At 50.0% G+C, this 14,034-nt stretch overlaps 2 protein-coding genes across 14 annotated transcripts in view; one reads left to right on the top strand and one right to left on the bottom strand.

The window, feature by feature from the left end:
* LOC105486649 (V-set and transmembrane domain containing 4) overlaps nucleotides 1–680 on the top strand; it is a 147,501-nt gene extending 146,821 nt beyond the window's left edge. Inside the window, exon 9 of the mRNA XM_071069971.1 lies at nucleotides 40–680. The gene's annotated coding sequence lies outside the window, so the exon portion shown is untranslated. The remainder of the gene's footprint in view (nucleotides 1–39) is intronic.
* The window catches only part of LOC105486657 (WDFY family member 4), a 295,688-nt gene that overhangs the window by 10,519 nt on the left and 271,135 nt on the right, over nucleotides 1–14,034 (bottom strand). For 12 of the 13 annotated variants that reach the window (XM_011749635.3, XM_071069964.1, XM_011749632.3 and 9 more), the window contains 5 exons: nucleotides 12,252–12,343; nucleotides 8,049–8,261; nucleotides 5,573–5,720; nucleotides 2,992–3,176; nucleotides 1,951–2,109 (listed from right to left, as the gene is read on the bottom strand). In XM_011749635.3, coding sequence (XP_011747937.2) covers nucleotides 1,951–2,109; nucleotides 2,992–3,176; nucleotides 5,573–5,720; nucleotides 8,049–8,261; nucleotides 12,252–12,343 — 797 coding nt within the window. The remainder of the gene's footprint in view (nucleotides 1–1,950; nucleotides 2,110–2,991; nucleotides 3,177–5,572; nucleotides 5,721–8,048; nucleotides 8,262–12,251; nucleotides 12,344–14,034) is intronic. The other variant, XM_011749639.3, reaches the window with a different exon arrangement.

Raw genomic sequence — 14,034 nt, 5'->3', positions numbered from 1 at the left:
GCCTATGAAGCTCATCAGTGATGACTTTCCTGTTCACAGGTCAAGAATGGACCCCTTCACTGAGCAGCCGTGGTTTGGGGAACCTGCAAGGCCACATTAGCCTTTACAGGTAAGTGATAAAGTGTTTTATTTTTAGAAAATAAGAGCATGTGGGATTCCCATATCTTTTCCTGTTGATTTGGAAGTAGGAGAGGATGATAAATTACATTTTTATGGGGTCGATACGAGGGTGTTTCTGTGCATTTTCACTGCTAAATGGGAGCTCGGAGGATGGTAGAAAAATCACCGCCCCAGTACCCGAAGGCCAGCCCCAGGGTCAGGTGGAACTGTGTACAGTCCCCAGGGCAAGCTGTAAATGGGCAACGGGGATACTGGGGAGAGAGGTCTCCAGTCTTTCATTTCCAGTCCCTTCGCTGAGATCAGGAACCACACCCAGCCGACTGACAACAGCAGTTGGTGAAGGTCACCTGCCTGTCGCCTGTATAGTTGCCTCTCAGTGGGTGCGGTGCCCCTGCATATATGTCAGCGCCCTCTCGCACTGCCCTATTCGTTCCTTCACCTCACATTTGCTGAGTGCTCATGCAGCACCCTCCATGCCCTGCATGGCACCAGGAGACAAGGATATGGTCTAGGGTGACAGAAGTGGCTTGAAAATTATCCAGAGAAACCCAGGGTCAGTTTCAGTGAAACATGTTCAATTTAGTAAATTTGGTCAGTGGTGATTTTTTTTTTTTTTTTTTTTTTTGAGATAGAGTCTCGCTCTATCACCCAGGCTGGAGTACAATAGCATGATCTCTGCTCACTGCAAGCTCTGCCTCCCTGGTTCACACCATTCTCCTGCCTCAACTTACTGAGTAGCTGGGACTACAGGCACCCATCACCACGCCCGACTAATTTTTTGTATTTATAGTAGAGATGGGGTTTCACCGTGTTAGCCAGGATGGTCTCGATCTCCTGACCTCATGATCCACCCGCCTCGGCCTCCCAAAGTGCTGGGATTACAAGCGTGATTGATTTTATACAGCTTATTTTTGTTTCTGTTACTTTAGGGCTCTGTGGCCAACCAAAAAACAGACACAGAAATGAATTGGATTTTAGAGTTGAAAGTGTCCCCTAGTGATATTCTAGGGCAAGTTCCAGAGTATGCAGGAGAGCGCATGGGGTTTACAGTTAGACAAACCTAGATTCAAATGCAAGCTGTTATGAGCCTCAATTTCCTTGTCTGAATGTGGAAATAATAGTTCCTTCTTCATGGAAAAAAATTAGTATACAGAAGGGCCTTGGTGCATTTGGAATGTTAAGCAAACATTAAGTGCCACTGTGATTAGCATTCCCTATGAGGTCTGGTGGTACACATCTTCAGCCTCCTGGCTTATGGTTCCTCTTCCTCCCACCTCAACCACTTCCCTTCGGAAAGTCTTTCATTTGACCTTGGATGCACCACTTATACTTCTTTACATCTCATTTTTCCTTCACCAATAAAGTAGGGGTGATCATGGCACCTATTTTACAGGGCTGTCAAGAAACTAAAATGAGGCAATCCATGTAAAAATGCTTGGCATAAAGGCCAACTTGTGGCAAAATGCTCAAAAAATACTATCTGGTATAAGGAAACTTGTTTCCCCAGACCTGCCATGTGCATGAAGTGGTTGTGTATGGCCCGGCATCTCTCGCTAAGGTGTGGGCCTCTGTGGAGGCACCTGCCCTGTGTACCTGTCAAATGCACCATGGGAATAAAATGATACTCCTGAACGACGCTGAGCTGTGGGCCACCCTCTGCACCTCACTTCACTCATTCCCAGCTTCTGAGGGTGGCAGGGCCCTCAGTGAGCAGAGTTAGGGTGTGTTCCGGCACCACACCTGCCCAGGTGCCATGCTGGCCAGAGGTTTTGTCCCTACACGAGGTACTGTTCCCACTTGAGGACTGCACCTGCATGAGCAGAACCATACCTGCCGGAGGCGCAAGCCCCTCGGGCGGCCTTTGGTCATGCTGAGCTCCCACACACACACCACGGTGCTGGTCCCAGAGGTGACGATCATTGTTGGGGACGGGCACACGGCGCACAGACAGCGGCCCCAAGCAGCCAGGTTCTCAAATGTCATCAGGATCTATGGGAGATAAGGGGGATTAGTGCTGCTGTGGAGACAGCAGGGACAGGAGCCCAGGATAGAGCCACAGGGGGATGTGGGCCAGTCTGAGTGCCTTGGGAACTGGGGACATGCCGTGTGTTCAGGAGCCAGTCCCTGGTGACAAAATCCAGACCATCCCTGGTCCCCAAGGAGGAGCTCCTCCTCCAGCAGGTGGGAAGAGACAAGTCAGGGATGCTGGGAAGACCCCATGAGCACCAGCAGGGGGTGGCTCAGCTTGGGGATCAGGAGGGAGGACATGTGGGGCTGAGTTCCATGGCTGCCTCAAGAAGTTGTTGGGGCAAGGCTAGGGAGGGGCTGGGGAGAGCTTGTGGGGTAGGGAATTCATTGGAAGTGATGGAATTAGGGGAGGGGAGCTGGAGTGGGAATGGGGCCTGGGGAGGAGGGCAGGGGCCACATCAAGAAGGCAGAGGTGACTGCATGGCTTACACGGAGGCTGGGAGGACCAGTAGGGAAACAGCTTGCTCCTGCCAGCCCCCTGAATGCTCAGTGTGTGTCCTTTGAGTCTAAGTCATGACTGGAACCAGAGGAGCCCCCAGGACTTCCCTCCTACACTCAGTGCCAGTGTGAGTGGGCTCAATGTGGCCACGTGTTCAGCCAGTCTCTGCTCTGGAGGTGACAGTGTGCACTGCCAACTTGCAAGCCTTGGAAGGAGGGTTTGAGGCCCAGCCCAAGGAGGGCTTTGCACAGTCACTGAGTCCTCTCCCTCCCAGGCTGGCAGCACGCCTTGTAGGGAAAGTGGGCGAGGTTGCTTTGGGCTCGCTTATCTCTGGACCATCTCTGCCTCCAGCTGGAGGAAGGCTGAGGTCCTGAGGCTGCCCCTGCTCCCTGCAGCCCGCTCACCTTGTCGGAGCCATAGCTCCCCAGGCAGCAGCTGAAGTCATCAAAGCCCCAGCTGAAGGTCCTGTTCCAGAGAGGAGGCAGCAGCAATTTGTTCCTCTCTACAGCTAGAATGGTCTTCTCAGTAGGGACAATGTGGCCGATGGCACCTTTGGGGGACTCTGAGCCTAGAGAAAAGAGGTACATATCTACGCCCCAGTTAGTATGGAGAACTTATGCAAGGAAGAACAGCACCCATTACAGACAGGCCCCTGGGCAGAAGTCACAGGTAGACACACTGGACTCGAACTTATACGTGGAAGGACGGCACCCACTGCAGCTGGGCCCCAGGTAGGAATGACAGGCAGACACACTGGACTTGAAGTTATGCACAGAAGGACAGCACCCACTGTAGCTGGGCCCTGGGGCAGGAGTCACAGCAGGCACACTTCCCACCCTCCCTCAGCTCCACTCTGGGAGCCATCCCCAGCCCCAGCTGGAGTATGACTCAGAGCATGGGATTTGGAGCTGCCCAGACCTCATTCCAAGCCTGGTTATGTTGGTCAAGTCATTCCATCTCTTCAGACCCAGCCTCTTCCCATGGAGTAGAGACAACCATGCCCCTTTCAATGTGTGTCCACTGGCACAGAGCCTGGTGCAGCTTGTCAACTCAAAACACTGAGGCCAGCCTAGTTTCTGAGACTGTGCATACCACACCCATCATGTAGGTGCCTTTCCTTCCTCCTGGTGGGGGCCACTCCCTTCCTTGCCCTGTGCTGGGTCAAGTGGGAGAACCACCCTCTTCCTGACCCTACCATCCAGGAGGAAGAGAGGCAGCAAGATTCGGGAAAGGCTCCAGGATAAGACTGTGAGATGTCTCTCCCTGTAGGGAAGGGACTGCGGCATCAATGGCCCTTACCCTCTGGGACTGCTCAGATGAAAAGGAAAGAGTAAAGCCAGGCCCCTTAAAGCAAGGCCCAGTGTGTGCTCGGAGTGGCACCAGCATCTGCCAGGACTCCTGTCTCAGCGCTGGCTTGTTGCCTGCCTGTGTGGCAGATACCACTTCACGGCACTGTCACAAGCCTGAGGGCAGGGCCATTGTCTTCCCTACCTTACACATGAGGAAACTGAACCTCAGGAAGGCTCCCCAGGACCTGTGGCTGGTAAGATCTGCATCAGTCTCCTGGAGCCCACATGGGAGATCTGAGCTCCTTTGTTACTGTTAGTGTGGTTCGCACCTCATGTCCCTCTCTATGAGGGCAGGGGCTGTGCCTGACTGCCCAGGGATTTCAATGCAGCAGCAGATCCCTAGTCCTGGGGCAAATGGAGGCATGGTCCCCAGAGCCAAGAGCAGCAGCACCTTATCCACCAGGGTGGGGTGTGCCAACAACACTGTTCTTGGACTTCAAGGATAAAAAAGGACACCATTAAAGCCCCTGAAAACTTAACTTTATACTCCTTGGGACCTGCATGTTGTTCAATGTAGTGGGATTTCCCCAAGGCAGTGCATGTCCTCAGATGGCACACGCACCCGACTTCATACATACACGGCCCTGGGAACCCAGCCTCACCCTCTCTTCTGCTTCCATCTGGGTGATCCTCCCTCCTGGGCTGGGTGGGACCACCCCCACCCCAGTGGACTCCTGCTTCTATAGAGCCTCTCTGAGCCTTGGTGGCAGCTGAGGAAGCCACTGAACTGTGGTCAGATGAGAGGGACTAATAATCACCCTACGTGCTGGGCATCAAAGGTGGCCCATCTCATCGCACTCTCACTAACTGGCCTTGTTGAGGAGCCCCTGGTCCCTGGAAGAACTGTTTCTCAATCATGGGGCCAGAGTGACCCTCTTCCTTCCCTAGATCACATGGCTCCCTTCATTGGCTCAACCTATTTCTCATGTTTTTCATCCTTTCCTTACCAACTCTCTGCGGGCTCATTTATCTAAGCATCAATACAATTCTGTAATAGCATCCATTCAACCCTATTCAAATCCCCATAGGAACATGGAGATTCAGTGGCTTGCCCAAGGTCACACAGGGAGGAAGCTGTAGGGCTGGAATTCACTCCTGGGCCATCTGACCCAGAGCACATGTTCTTAGCTACTGGCTGCCTGCCTATCCTGCCCTGCTTAGGAGGACCAGTGGCCAAGGCACAGAGGCTGTAACCCTTCCTTGGGAAACTTGGAACTCTCCACTGGTCTCTTGAGGAGAGGAGGTGTGTGTGTGTGTGTACATGTGTGTGTGCATGTATAAAAGAGAGGAAGAGAGATGTGTGTGTGCCTGAAAGAGGTGTGTGTGTGTGTGTGTGTGTGTGTGTGTGTGTGTGTGTGTGTGTGTATGTGTGTTAGAAAGAGAAATAGAGAGAGAGAGAGACAGACAGAGAGAGAGAGATGTGGGTCTTCAGAAGTCAAGGTCTAACAGAGGAGCCCCTAGACACTTCCCAAAGACGACGCCCCCCTAGAATCTGGCTGTGATTGGAGATGCAGCCATTCAAAGTCAGTCCCCAATACTTTGCCTAGGTATATGGTGCTGGACCTCCAGAGGAACCCAGCCACTGAAGGGACAACCCTGGGACAGGACACTAAACAATGTAGGGCCAGGGAATCACCTTTGACCGTGACCTGGGAGGGCCTCAGCGACTGCAGGCTGTAGAAAAAGGGCTGTGGGTGGCCAGGCAGGCTCACGGGGGTAGAGACATCCTTTCCAGGCAGAGCCTTCCCTGCTGCAGTCCTGGCTGGGTGGGGTTTGGTAAAGAGCTGGAAAGACAGGGAACAGACACACATGAGGGGAGAGATGCCCAGAGGAGGGGTCATCCCTGTGCACACTGCAGCTGCACCCCGACTCTGGGGGTTGCCACAGCTGGGCTTGCTCCTGACAGAGCTGAACATGAACAGAACCTCTGGTCCAGCCCTCAGACGCTGCAGGTGAGGGGTCTGGGGCTCAGAGAGGGAGAGCTACTTTTTCAAGGTCATAAAGGCAGCCCTTCTGCCTGCCAAATCTCTCCTTTCCCAAGCTGCTTGGGAAAAGACTGGCCTCACTGAAGAGCCCCTGGTCCCCGGAAGAACTGTCTCTCAATCATGAGGCCAGAGTGACTCTCTTCCTTCCCTAGATCATGTGGCTTCCTTCATTGACTCAACCTATTTCTCATAGTTTTCATCCTTCCCTCACAAACTCTCTGCAGGCTCATTAATCTAAGCATCAACACAATTCTTTAACAGCATCCATTCAAATATTCCAAAGAACACGGGCAAATCCCATCAGCGGCATCTTTCTTATTTTTCTCCAATCTCTGCCATCAGATTGTGCCTAATGCCAAATTTTCTGCATAACTGAGCCAAGCCCTGAGCATGAGCCATGCTGTCTGGCTGAGTCCTTACTGCTGGACCAGGGTGTGCAGCTATGGCCAGATCCAGCTCTGTACCCTGCAGTCCCTCCCGGACTGCACCCCTGCTGGGCTGCTCTTTCCAGCCAGCAGCACATTCCTGCAAGTCATCCACCAGGCACACATTGGAGGGAGAAGAAGTGGACATTGGTCCGGGCTGTGGACATGGGCAGAGTTGGGGCTTCAGTTCGATGGGCAGCTGGGGGGGCATGGGGGGGGTCTCAGAGAAACCTCAGCTCAGTTACAGTCCTGGATCAAATGCTAACCTATTTAGAAAAACTGGTTGGGCAATCAATGCAAACAGAAATCAGAATGATGAGTTTTCAATGAGTGTTTAATAATGAGCACTCTTCCTCACTAAAAGTGACTGGGAGTAGCGGACACACCTCTGTTAGGAGTGGCATGGGGCCTGAGTGCTGCAATCTTGTCTTTAGACTGGGACACTTGGGATTCTCATTCTGATGGCTACTTTAGAAATACTTGTCAAAGCTCATATGACACATTGTTGAGTAGTCAGAATCTGAAGTTGTGTGTACTCCGTAACTACACTGATGGGAAAAGATCTGTGCTGTGGACAAGGGCTGTGAGTACATGAGGCAGGACATGGCTGGATGGTGGTGGCTACTACTTTGAATTATTTTCTTGCTTTGTATTATTATATCTTTTTTAAATTCAGGAAATGAAACCATTAGGCTAACAGGCTTCTTTCCCGAAATTCTTTCCTTCCTACAAAGCCTCCCAGCAAACCCACACTGGATGTGCCATCCAATCTCCAAGTCAACCTCACACCCTCCTCACATTCCCTTTACCTGGGAGCTGAGCAAATCTCAGCATGTCATGTGAGACCAGACAGAAAGATGTTAGTTTAGCACTAACTGCAAAAGGAGCCCTCTCCCTACCCCGAGTCCTCATGGTTGCACATGGGGAAGGCTGGAACAAAACATCTCCACACAGAACCACAGTTCAAGGATCAACAGGGCCAGAATCAATTAAATAACCACCTAACTTGTGCTTTCATCAGTATGTCAACAGGGGAATGCACAACCTCATATTGCTAAGTTTCTATCTTGCCAGGAGACAGAGCCAGCAGAACAGAAGGTCCAGGTGAGACTTCGCAATTTCACCTGAGGCCTGGCAGGTAGAAGGCAGATGCTCTCACACTGGCAACAACATGTGTTAGGACCACAGCTCTACCTCTGTTGACTGCTATTAGTGTAATTCTAGGCAAGGTATTTATTTAGCCTCTCTGAGCCTCATTTTCCTGGTCCATAAAAGAATACTCTATACCCAGAGCTTACAAGAGATTTCAATGACATAATCACACTAATAGCTAACATTTGTTAAGTGCTGGTCATATTTCAGACACTTTCAAACACTTGCTATGTCTTAAGTCATTGGATACAACAAACCTGCAGGGTAGATATGAACACAAGTAATTAGTTACCACATATCTATTGTAGTGTCTAAAATCAGATCAGTCACAGATAAACACCAGCTTTCACCAGTTTCACTAATGATGTCATCATCTGCATCAACATCAGGTGGTAACTGAGGGTTAAGCCTGATATTGAAAGCACAGGAAGATGTTGGGGGACCATTTCACTTCTTCAGCCCTCTCCTTCACTCTTACCCCAGGAGAGAATGTCCTCACACTGCACACACTCTTTTGAGAAAGCAAGGCAAATGACAAGGCATGTTGTACCTGTTTGGGCACCTGTCCAAAGTTGCTGACAAACCCCAGGATGGTGCTCTTGATGAGGGGGTCAGTGATGCTGCTGAGGTCCACTCTGTCACCATAGAAATAGGGGTGGAAGATATTAACAGCGTCCACTGCGGCTGGACCCTGCTGCTTGTACCCGAAAATAAGGTCTATCCAATTGTGGAGGTTGGCACTGACAAAGTCACTTTCCAGGGCCTGAAACAAAAACCCAAAGAGCATTAAAACCCAGGCCACTCATGGACTCATGCACTCTCTGCAAGGGGCATGTGCTTCAGGGTGTTGGCCCTGCACAGAGGAGATAATTGATGGGCCCCTGGGCTTGATGAGCACAAAGCGGCAGGATGAGCCAGCCACCTGAGGGCCACCCTAGTCCTGCCTCCAGCCAGCAGCAAACCAGATTTGATTGTTTTCACCACCCGAGCTCAACCATGTCATAAAACAACCATGGTGTCCACAGTATCTATGAGGTGCAGGCCTGGGAAAGACATCTAAATGGAAGAGACAAGGCTGAAAATAAAGTATTGGGGTCTTGCTGAGATGTGACATATGAAACAGGGAGAGCTGGTTCTGATCAGAGAATGTCAGAAGGTTGAGGCTAAGTGCAGTGATCAGGAGAGCATGCTCTGGAGGACAGGGGGTGTGGGTGCTGCCATGTACACATTCCTTAACATCTCTGTTCCTTGGTTTCTTCATCTGTAAGATGAACAATTGTACCTTCTTAGCTGGTTCATGTAAGAATTAAGTTGTGTTCACGGTTGACACACAGAGAGCTCCAGGAGTTAGGAGATTTCACTGAGCACATACGGTGCCAGGTACCAGCTGTTTCACAGGTGTTGTTTCCTCCTATGAACACCGCCTTTGGTGGCAGGTATAATTAACTCACTTCTAGGGCAGGCTCATGTGATCCTAACACTCCAGCCGCCAGTTTTCATTCCTCAGAACCCCACAGGGGGCATCCAGTCTCACTGAGCAGATCCCACTTCATTCAGGTACTGGGAAATTCTGGACATGGGTGTGGGCATCTTCTAAATCATCCCTGGCACAGAAATGATAGAACCTGCTTCTGAGGTGCAGCTTAGCGCCCAGGAATGTGAACTTCCTTCACTGGGGCAGCTGTGTCTAGCTGGGGGCATGCAGCAGGCAAGGAGTTTCTCACCCATGCTCTCACAGACCTGAGGAATATTCTGTCCATGCTCAGGCTCACTGTCCCCAGATGGGAGGACAGGAGACATTCTCAACTCAAACACGGAGCCTGGATCTGAGTTTACAACCTTTAAATGAGAAGTAAACCTCACCCCGTTCAGGACCACAGCTCCCACTGGAAGTCAACAACATCTGCCCCTCATGAAAGGTGACATCCAACAGGAAACAAAGAATTTAGCATAAGAGCCAAGCATGCTGGATCTTTCATGCATACAGTCCAGATGGGTGGCACTGGCTCAGAATGGGGGACCCAGGTTGGCAATAATTCTCATCAGGTGCCACACATGAGCAAGAGAAAGTATGGCCTAGTGTCTGGATATCACAGTCTATCGGAGAGGTGGCACCTGTCTCTACTGAATAGAACCCAGCTTCAGGGCTAGGTCCCCAGAGCCTCAAGATGTTCATTCGGGATTGTCTGGGCTCCCCTTATTGGTCCTCTGGGAGGACAAGCTGCCCTACACACCTGGATCTGGAGAAGCCAGGTCACCTGTGCTAAGTTAGCTTTTCTGAGGTCTATGATTAAAGTGGCATTGAGGGCAAGAAGGCCACTCTTGAGTCATGTCATATGAGGGGCAATGAAAGGTATGGCTCTCCCAAGCCTACCACCTGACTTGGGACATACTTCATGGCCTTCTGGAGATGTTTGCGTGAAAGCATTTGTTGGTGTTTGCCACAGAACCACTAAAGGCATAGCCGGGTGAGGGCAGATCATAGGCCAGGACAGCTGACCCTTTTGCTGGCCCCTCTTCCTACCTCTTGCTAACCAACACATATCCCACATCCTCAAGCTCTTCCCAAATATTCCTCCACCTCCTTTCCTTAGATGAAGCCTGGCTTTCCCCAGGGCCACCAGTTCCCCTTCAGCAAGTTCAAGTGGTGGCCACTTGCTGGACACAACCCATACGTCTGGGGCCAGGACATGGGGCTGGTGTCTCCTCAGTCCTTATTGCCACCTCCAGAGTATTGGTCCTCTGTCCTCTTGTAAAAAAAATCACAAAACATCTGCTTCTCTGTGCTGCATGAGATCTAGCTTTACCCACTCCTCATCCTCACTGCTGTCTTCCAACAACTTCTCTCTGTTCTCCTCATTCATCAAACATGGTGATTCCTGGCCGTATTTTCCCTGCTTCTCCATGATCTGCCATCATCCTCAGTGACTGCGATCTCTGGCCTCTTGGTTCCTTGAGCTCCACATCTCCAAAGACTTTTGCCTTCATTCCACCTAAAGTCACCATTCCCACGGCCACACCTTAACCCATGTCAGTATCCATAACTGTCTCATCTTCTAAAGCACTCATTCAAACATCCACTTGGTGAAAGTCACATCCTCCTCACCTTGCTGGATGTTTAAGTACTTCCTAAGGCTCTTCTACCTTGTCACAACCTCAGGTCCCCTTGTCCCTTTTCTTCTTTGCAGTATATCAGCACCCACCTGTCTTTGACTACATCTTTATCCAGCTTAGATGTAGTGGCCCATCATTCCAGTAACACTCTGGTCAACTGAATCATGTGTACCTCTGTCTTTTATTAGACTATGGCTGCTGCTGCCCACAGGTTACAGTCATCTCTGGCCCAAGTACTCAAGACAGTGGGCTCTGAGAGGGATGACTCTTATCACTGAGTTTCCAGAGGCAAGAATAAAACAAGAAGAACTTTCTCTTTGCAGAAAAGGACAGGAAAAGGCATAGGTTTGTTGCCACTAGTCAGACCTGCCTCCGGTTATTTTTACTTTTTAGGTGTAATTTACATAGAATAAAACTTGCCCTTTTAAAATGCCCAGTTCAAAGTGTTCTTGTAAATTCATGCAGTCATGTAACCATCACCACAGTAAAGAAATAGAACATTTCCTTTGGTTCAAAGAGTCCCCCTGTGTGTTCGTTTGTGGTCATTCTCCTACTTCAGAGCTTAGGAACCACTAATTTGTTTTCTGTCCCTATAGTTTGCCTCTAAGTGTCACATTTCATGCCTGCATATAAAAATCACATGATATGTAGCCCTGGGTTATGGCTTCTTTCACGTAGGATAATGCATTAAAACTCATCCATGTTGTTCTGTGTAAACTGATTCAGTAAATCTGCTCCTTTTTACTGCTGAGTAGCATTCTGTTGTGTGTGCATGGACATACAATTTGTTTATCCATTTAGCAGCTGATGGACATTTGCTTTTTTGACTAGTTTGAATAAACCTGGTAAAGATTCATGCACAAGTTTTTGTGTGGACGTGCTTTCAATTTTCAAGTGAAAATGCTGGGTGATATGGCAAATGCACCTGCAAATTTGTAAAAAAACTACCAAGCTTTTGTACAAAGTGGGTGTACCATTTTGCTTTTCCCACCATTGATGTCTCACACGTTCTAGTTGCTCCACATTTTCATCAACTATTGGTTTCGCTGGTCTTTTCAATTTTAGCCACTCCCGTGGGTATGTCACAGCATCTCATCTCATGGTGGTTTTAATTTATTTCTCCCTGGTGACCAATGATGCTGAACATCTTTCATGTGCTTAGACTAACCTAGAAATTTGATTCACCTTGTGTCCCTAATGACCTCTGATCTCTACCCATGTCCAGTTTTTTGGGTGATAAGCCAAATTCTCCCCAGTCCTGGAAAATCTTTGGCCAGTGGGAGCCCCTGGGAGACTCCAAACCCTCTCTGAACTATGCCGAGCAGTAAGGCCCAGGGAGTGGACATTCTTGTAGGGCTGGCTGAGGACACTGACCTGCCCTCCAGGGCACTAAGCTCACTTCCTCCAGTGAAACCCTCACCAAGCTGACACCTGGGCAGGGTCTAATGGAGCTCCTGAAACAGCCCAGAGCCCAAGCCTTTCCTTGCCAACCCAAGGCATACACCCCACCCCTTCTCTAGGTTTTCCAGACATAAGCCTCACAGTGCTGGTGGCCCTCCACTTGGACAGAAAGCCTTGGTGGAACTTGAGGGGATGTTGAGGTCCCCAGCAGGATACCAGGGATCCTGGCCTGACTCACCTTTCTGTGCAGACTGATGAATTTCCGAGGATCCCCATCAGCCCAGGGAGGGAGCTGCACATCTCCTAGCGCAGTCCCGTCCTGCATGCAGCCTGCATGGGATGAGAAGCAGCAGAGATTTGGGTAACTGGGGACTCAAACCAGGCTAGGAACTGGCGGATGTAAAATACATGCTGCCTAGGATCGCTGATTTTGTGTAGGTCAGAACGTGAGTTATGTTCTCTGCGGACCATGCTGCTTTCAACCTTCTCTGCCTGGAATGACCCCTCAGCATGGCCTCTAGACCTTCGCCTCCTCCAGGAGGTCCTCCTTGCTTCCCAGACAACGCTAGTGCTTGCTTTACAAGTTGTCTGAAATGATTTCAGTGTCATCATTGTGGTACATCTTTCTCTCCACTGTACCGTGCCTTTCTTCTGGGTGCTTTTTACACAGCATTAAATAATCAGGTGACACAGTGATAGTGGTGCAAGCTGGCAAATTCTAAGCATCTGAGTCCACGCCAGGAGCTAGGCTAGGCCCTGGCCACACATCACCTCACTGAATCTTCATTCTAACTCGATAATTTATGCATATTCTCTCCATTTTTAAGAAGAGAACAGCAAGGTTTTTAGACAGATTCCCCTGAGAGTAGAAAGAGGAGGCTGGACTTGACCCAAGTCTCCCTCCTCTCCATTAGCTGCCCAGCCTTGCACAAGCCACTTCACTTCTTTGAGATTCATTTTCCACCTGTAAAATTTAAGGTGATGACAGGAATTATCTCATAGGGCTGGCATAATGATTAAAGGAGAAAATACATATCACATGCTTAGAACGATGTCAGGCATATGATGGGTACTCCATAAACATGAGCTACAGTCTTGCTTGACCTCCTCAGAGCCTGCAAGAAGCAGCTGGATAAAAGCTCCCCTGCTCTCTCTGGGCTACAGAGCTGTCTGGCCTGGCCCTTCTCATCACTCATCTCAGCCTGCCACCTCCTCAACAGGTCCTTCCTGAGGACCAGAGAAACCCAGGTCTTGCTGAGTCATCCTCAAAGCATTCTCCTACCTATTTTCCTCATAGGACTTCTCAGCATCCAACAATGTTTCACTTACAATATAGAAATTGTCTATATTTTCTCTTCCCTTTTTCCTACCCTCACACAGAATGTAAGCATCTTCAGGGTATGCCATCCCAGGAGACTCAACTAAATCCCCAGTGCCAAAAAAAAAAAAAAAAGTCCCTGTATACAGTAGGTGCTCAATAACCACTTGTTCTCCTGACTTCTCTGAGGACATTTGCTCTCTTGGCCTCCATTGCTGGTAGGAGCCATCGTTTCTGCAGCTGAGCCCATCATGTCTCCTGCAGAAGAGTCTGGCTTCATTTCCAAGGCAGAGTGGGTACTCCGGTCAGTGCTCTAACCCCAGGCTGGTCAGCCGTCTCCTCCTGGCTGCCACCCTCCCTGAGTGACTCCTCTGTGGGACTCCTCACGCTTTGGGGGATCCATCCTTTGTATTGTTCACTTCTCACCCCTGACGCATGTAAGGTGTCTAACAATTTGAACACCACCAAGGTCCCCAGGTTCCACAGGTCAGACTCATGGGGCCTGGCTCACTGTCTGGCCTGCTCCTCATGGATGTGGGCTGCATATCTAAGGCTGAAAACCCCTGCACAAGGTTTTGCAAGGACTAATCTCCTCCTCTATACTCTGTGCCGGGGCTACATCTGGCCTGGCTCAGGTGCATGCCCTTATGTGCTGTCTGGAGGCAGAAGGAGAACACTGAAGAAGGGGAGCTCTAGAGCCTGA

This window comes from Macaca nemestrina, chromosome 9 (assembly GCF_043159975.1).
Source record: "Macaca nemestrina isolate mMacNem1 chromosome 9, mMacNem.hap1, whole genome shotgun sequence".
Classification (NCBI taxonomy): Eukaryota; Metazoa; Chordata; class Mammalia; order Primates; family Cercopithecidae; genus Macaca; species Macaca nemestrina.
The sequence above is the reverse complement of the archived record's forward strand: the minus strand, read 5'-3'. Positions and strand labels throughout refer to the sequence as shown.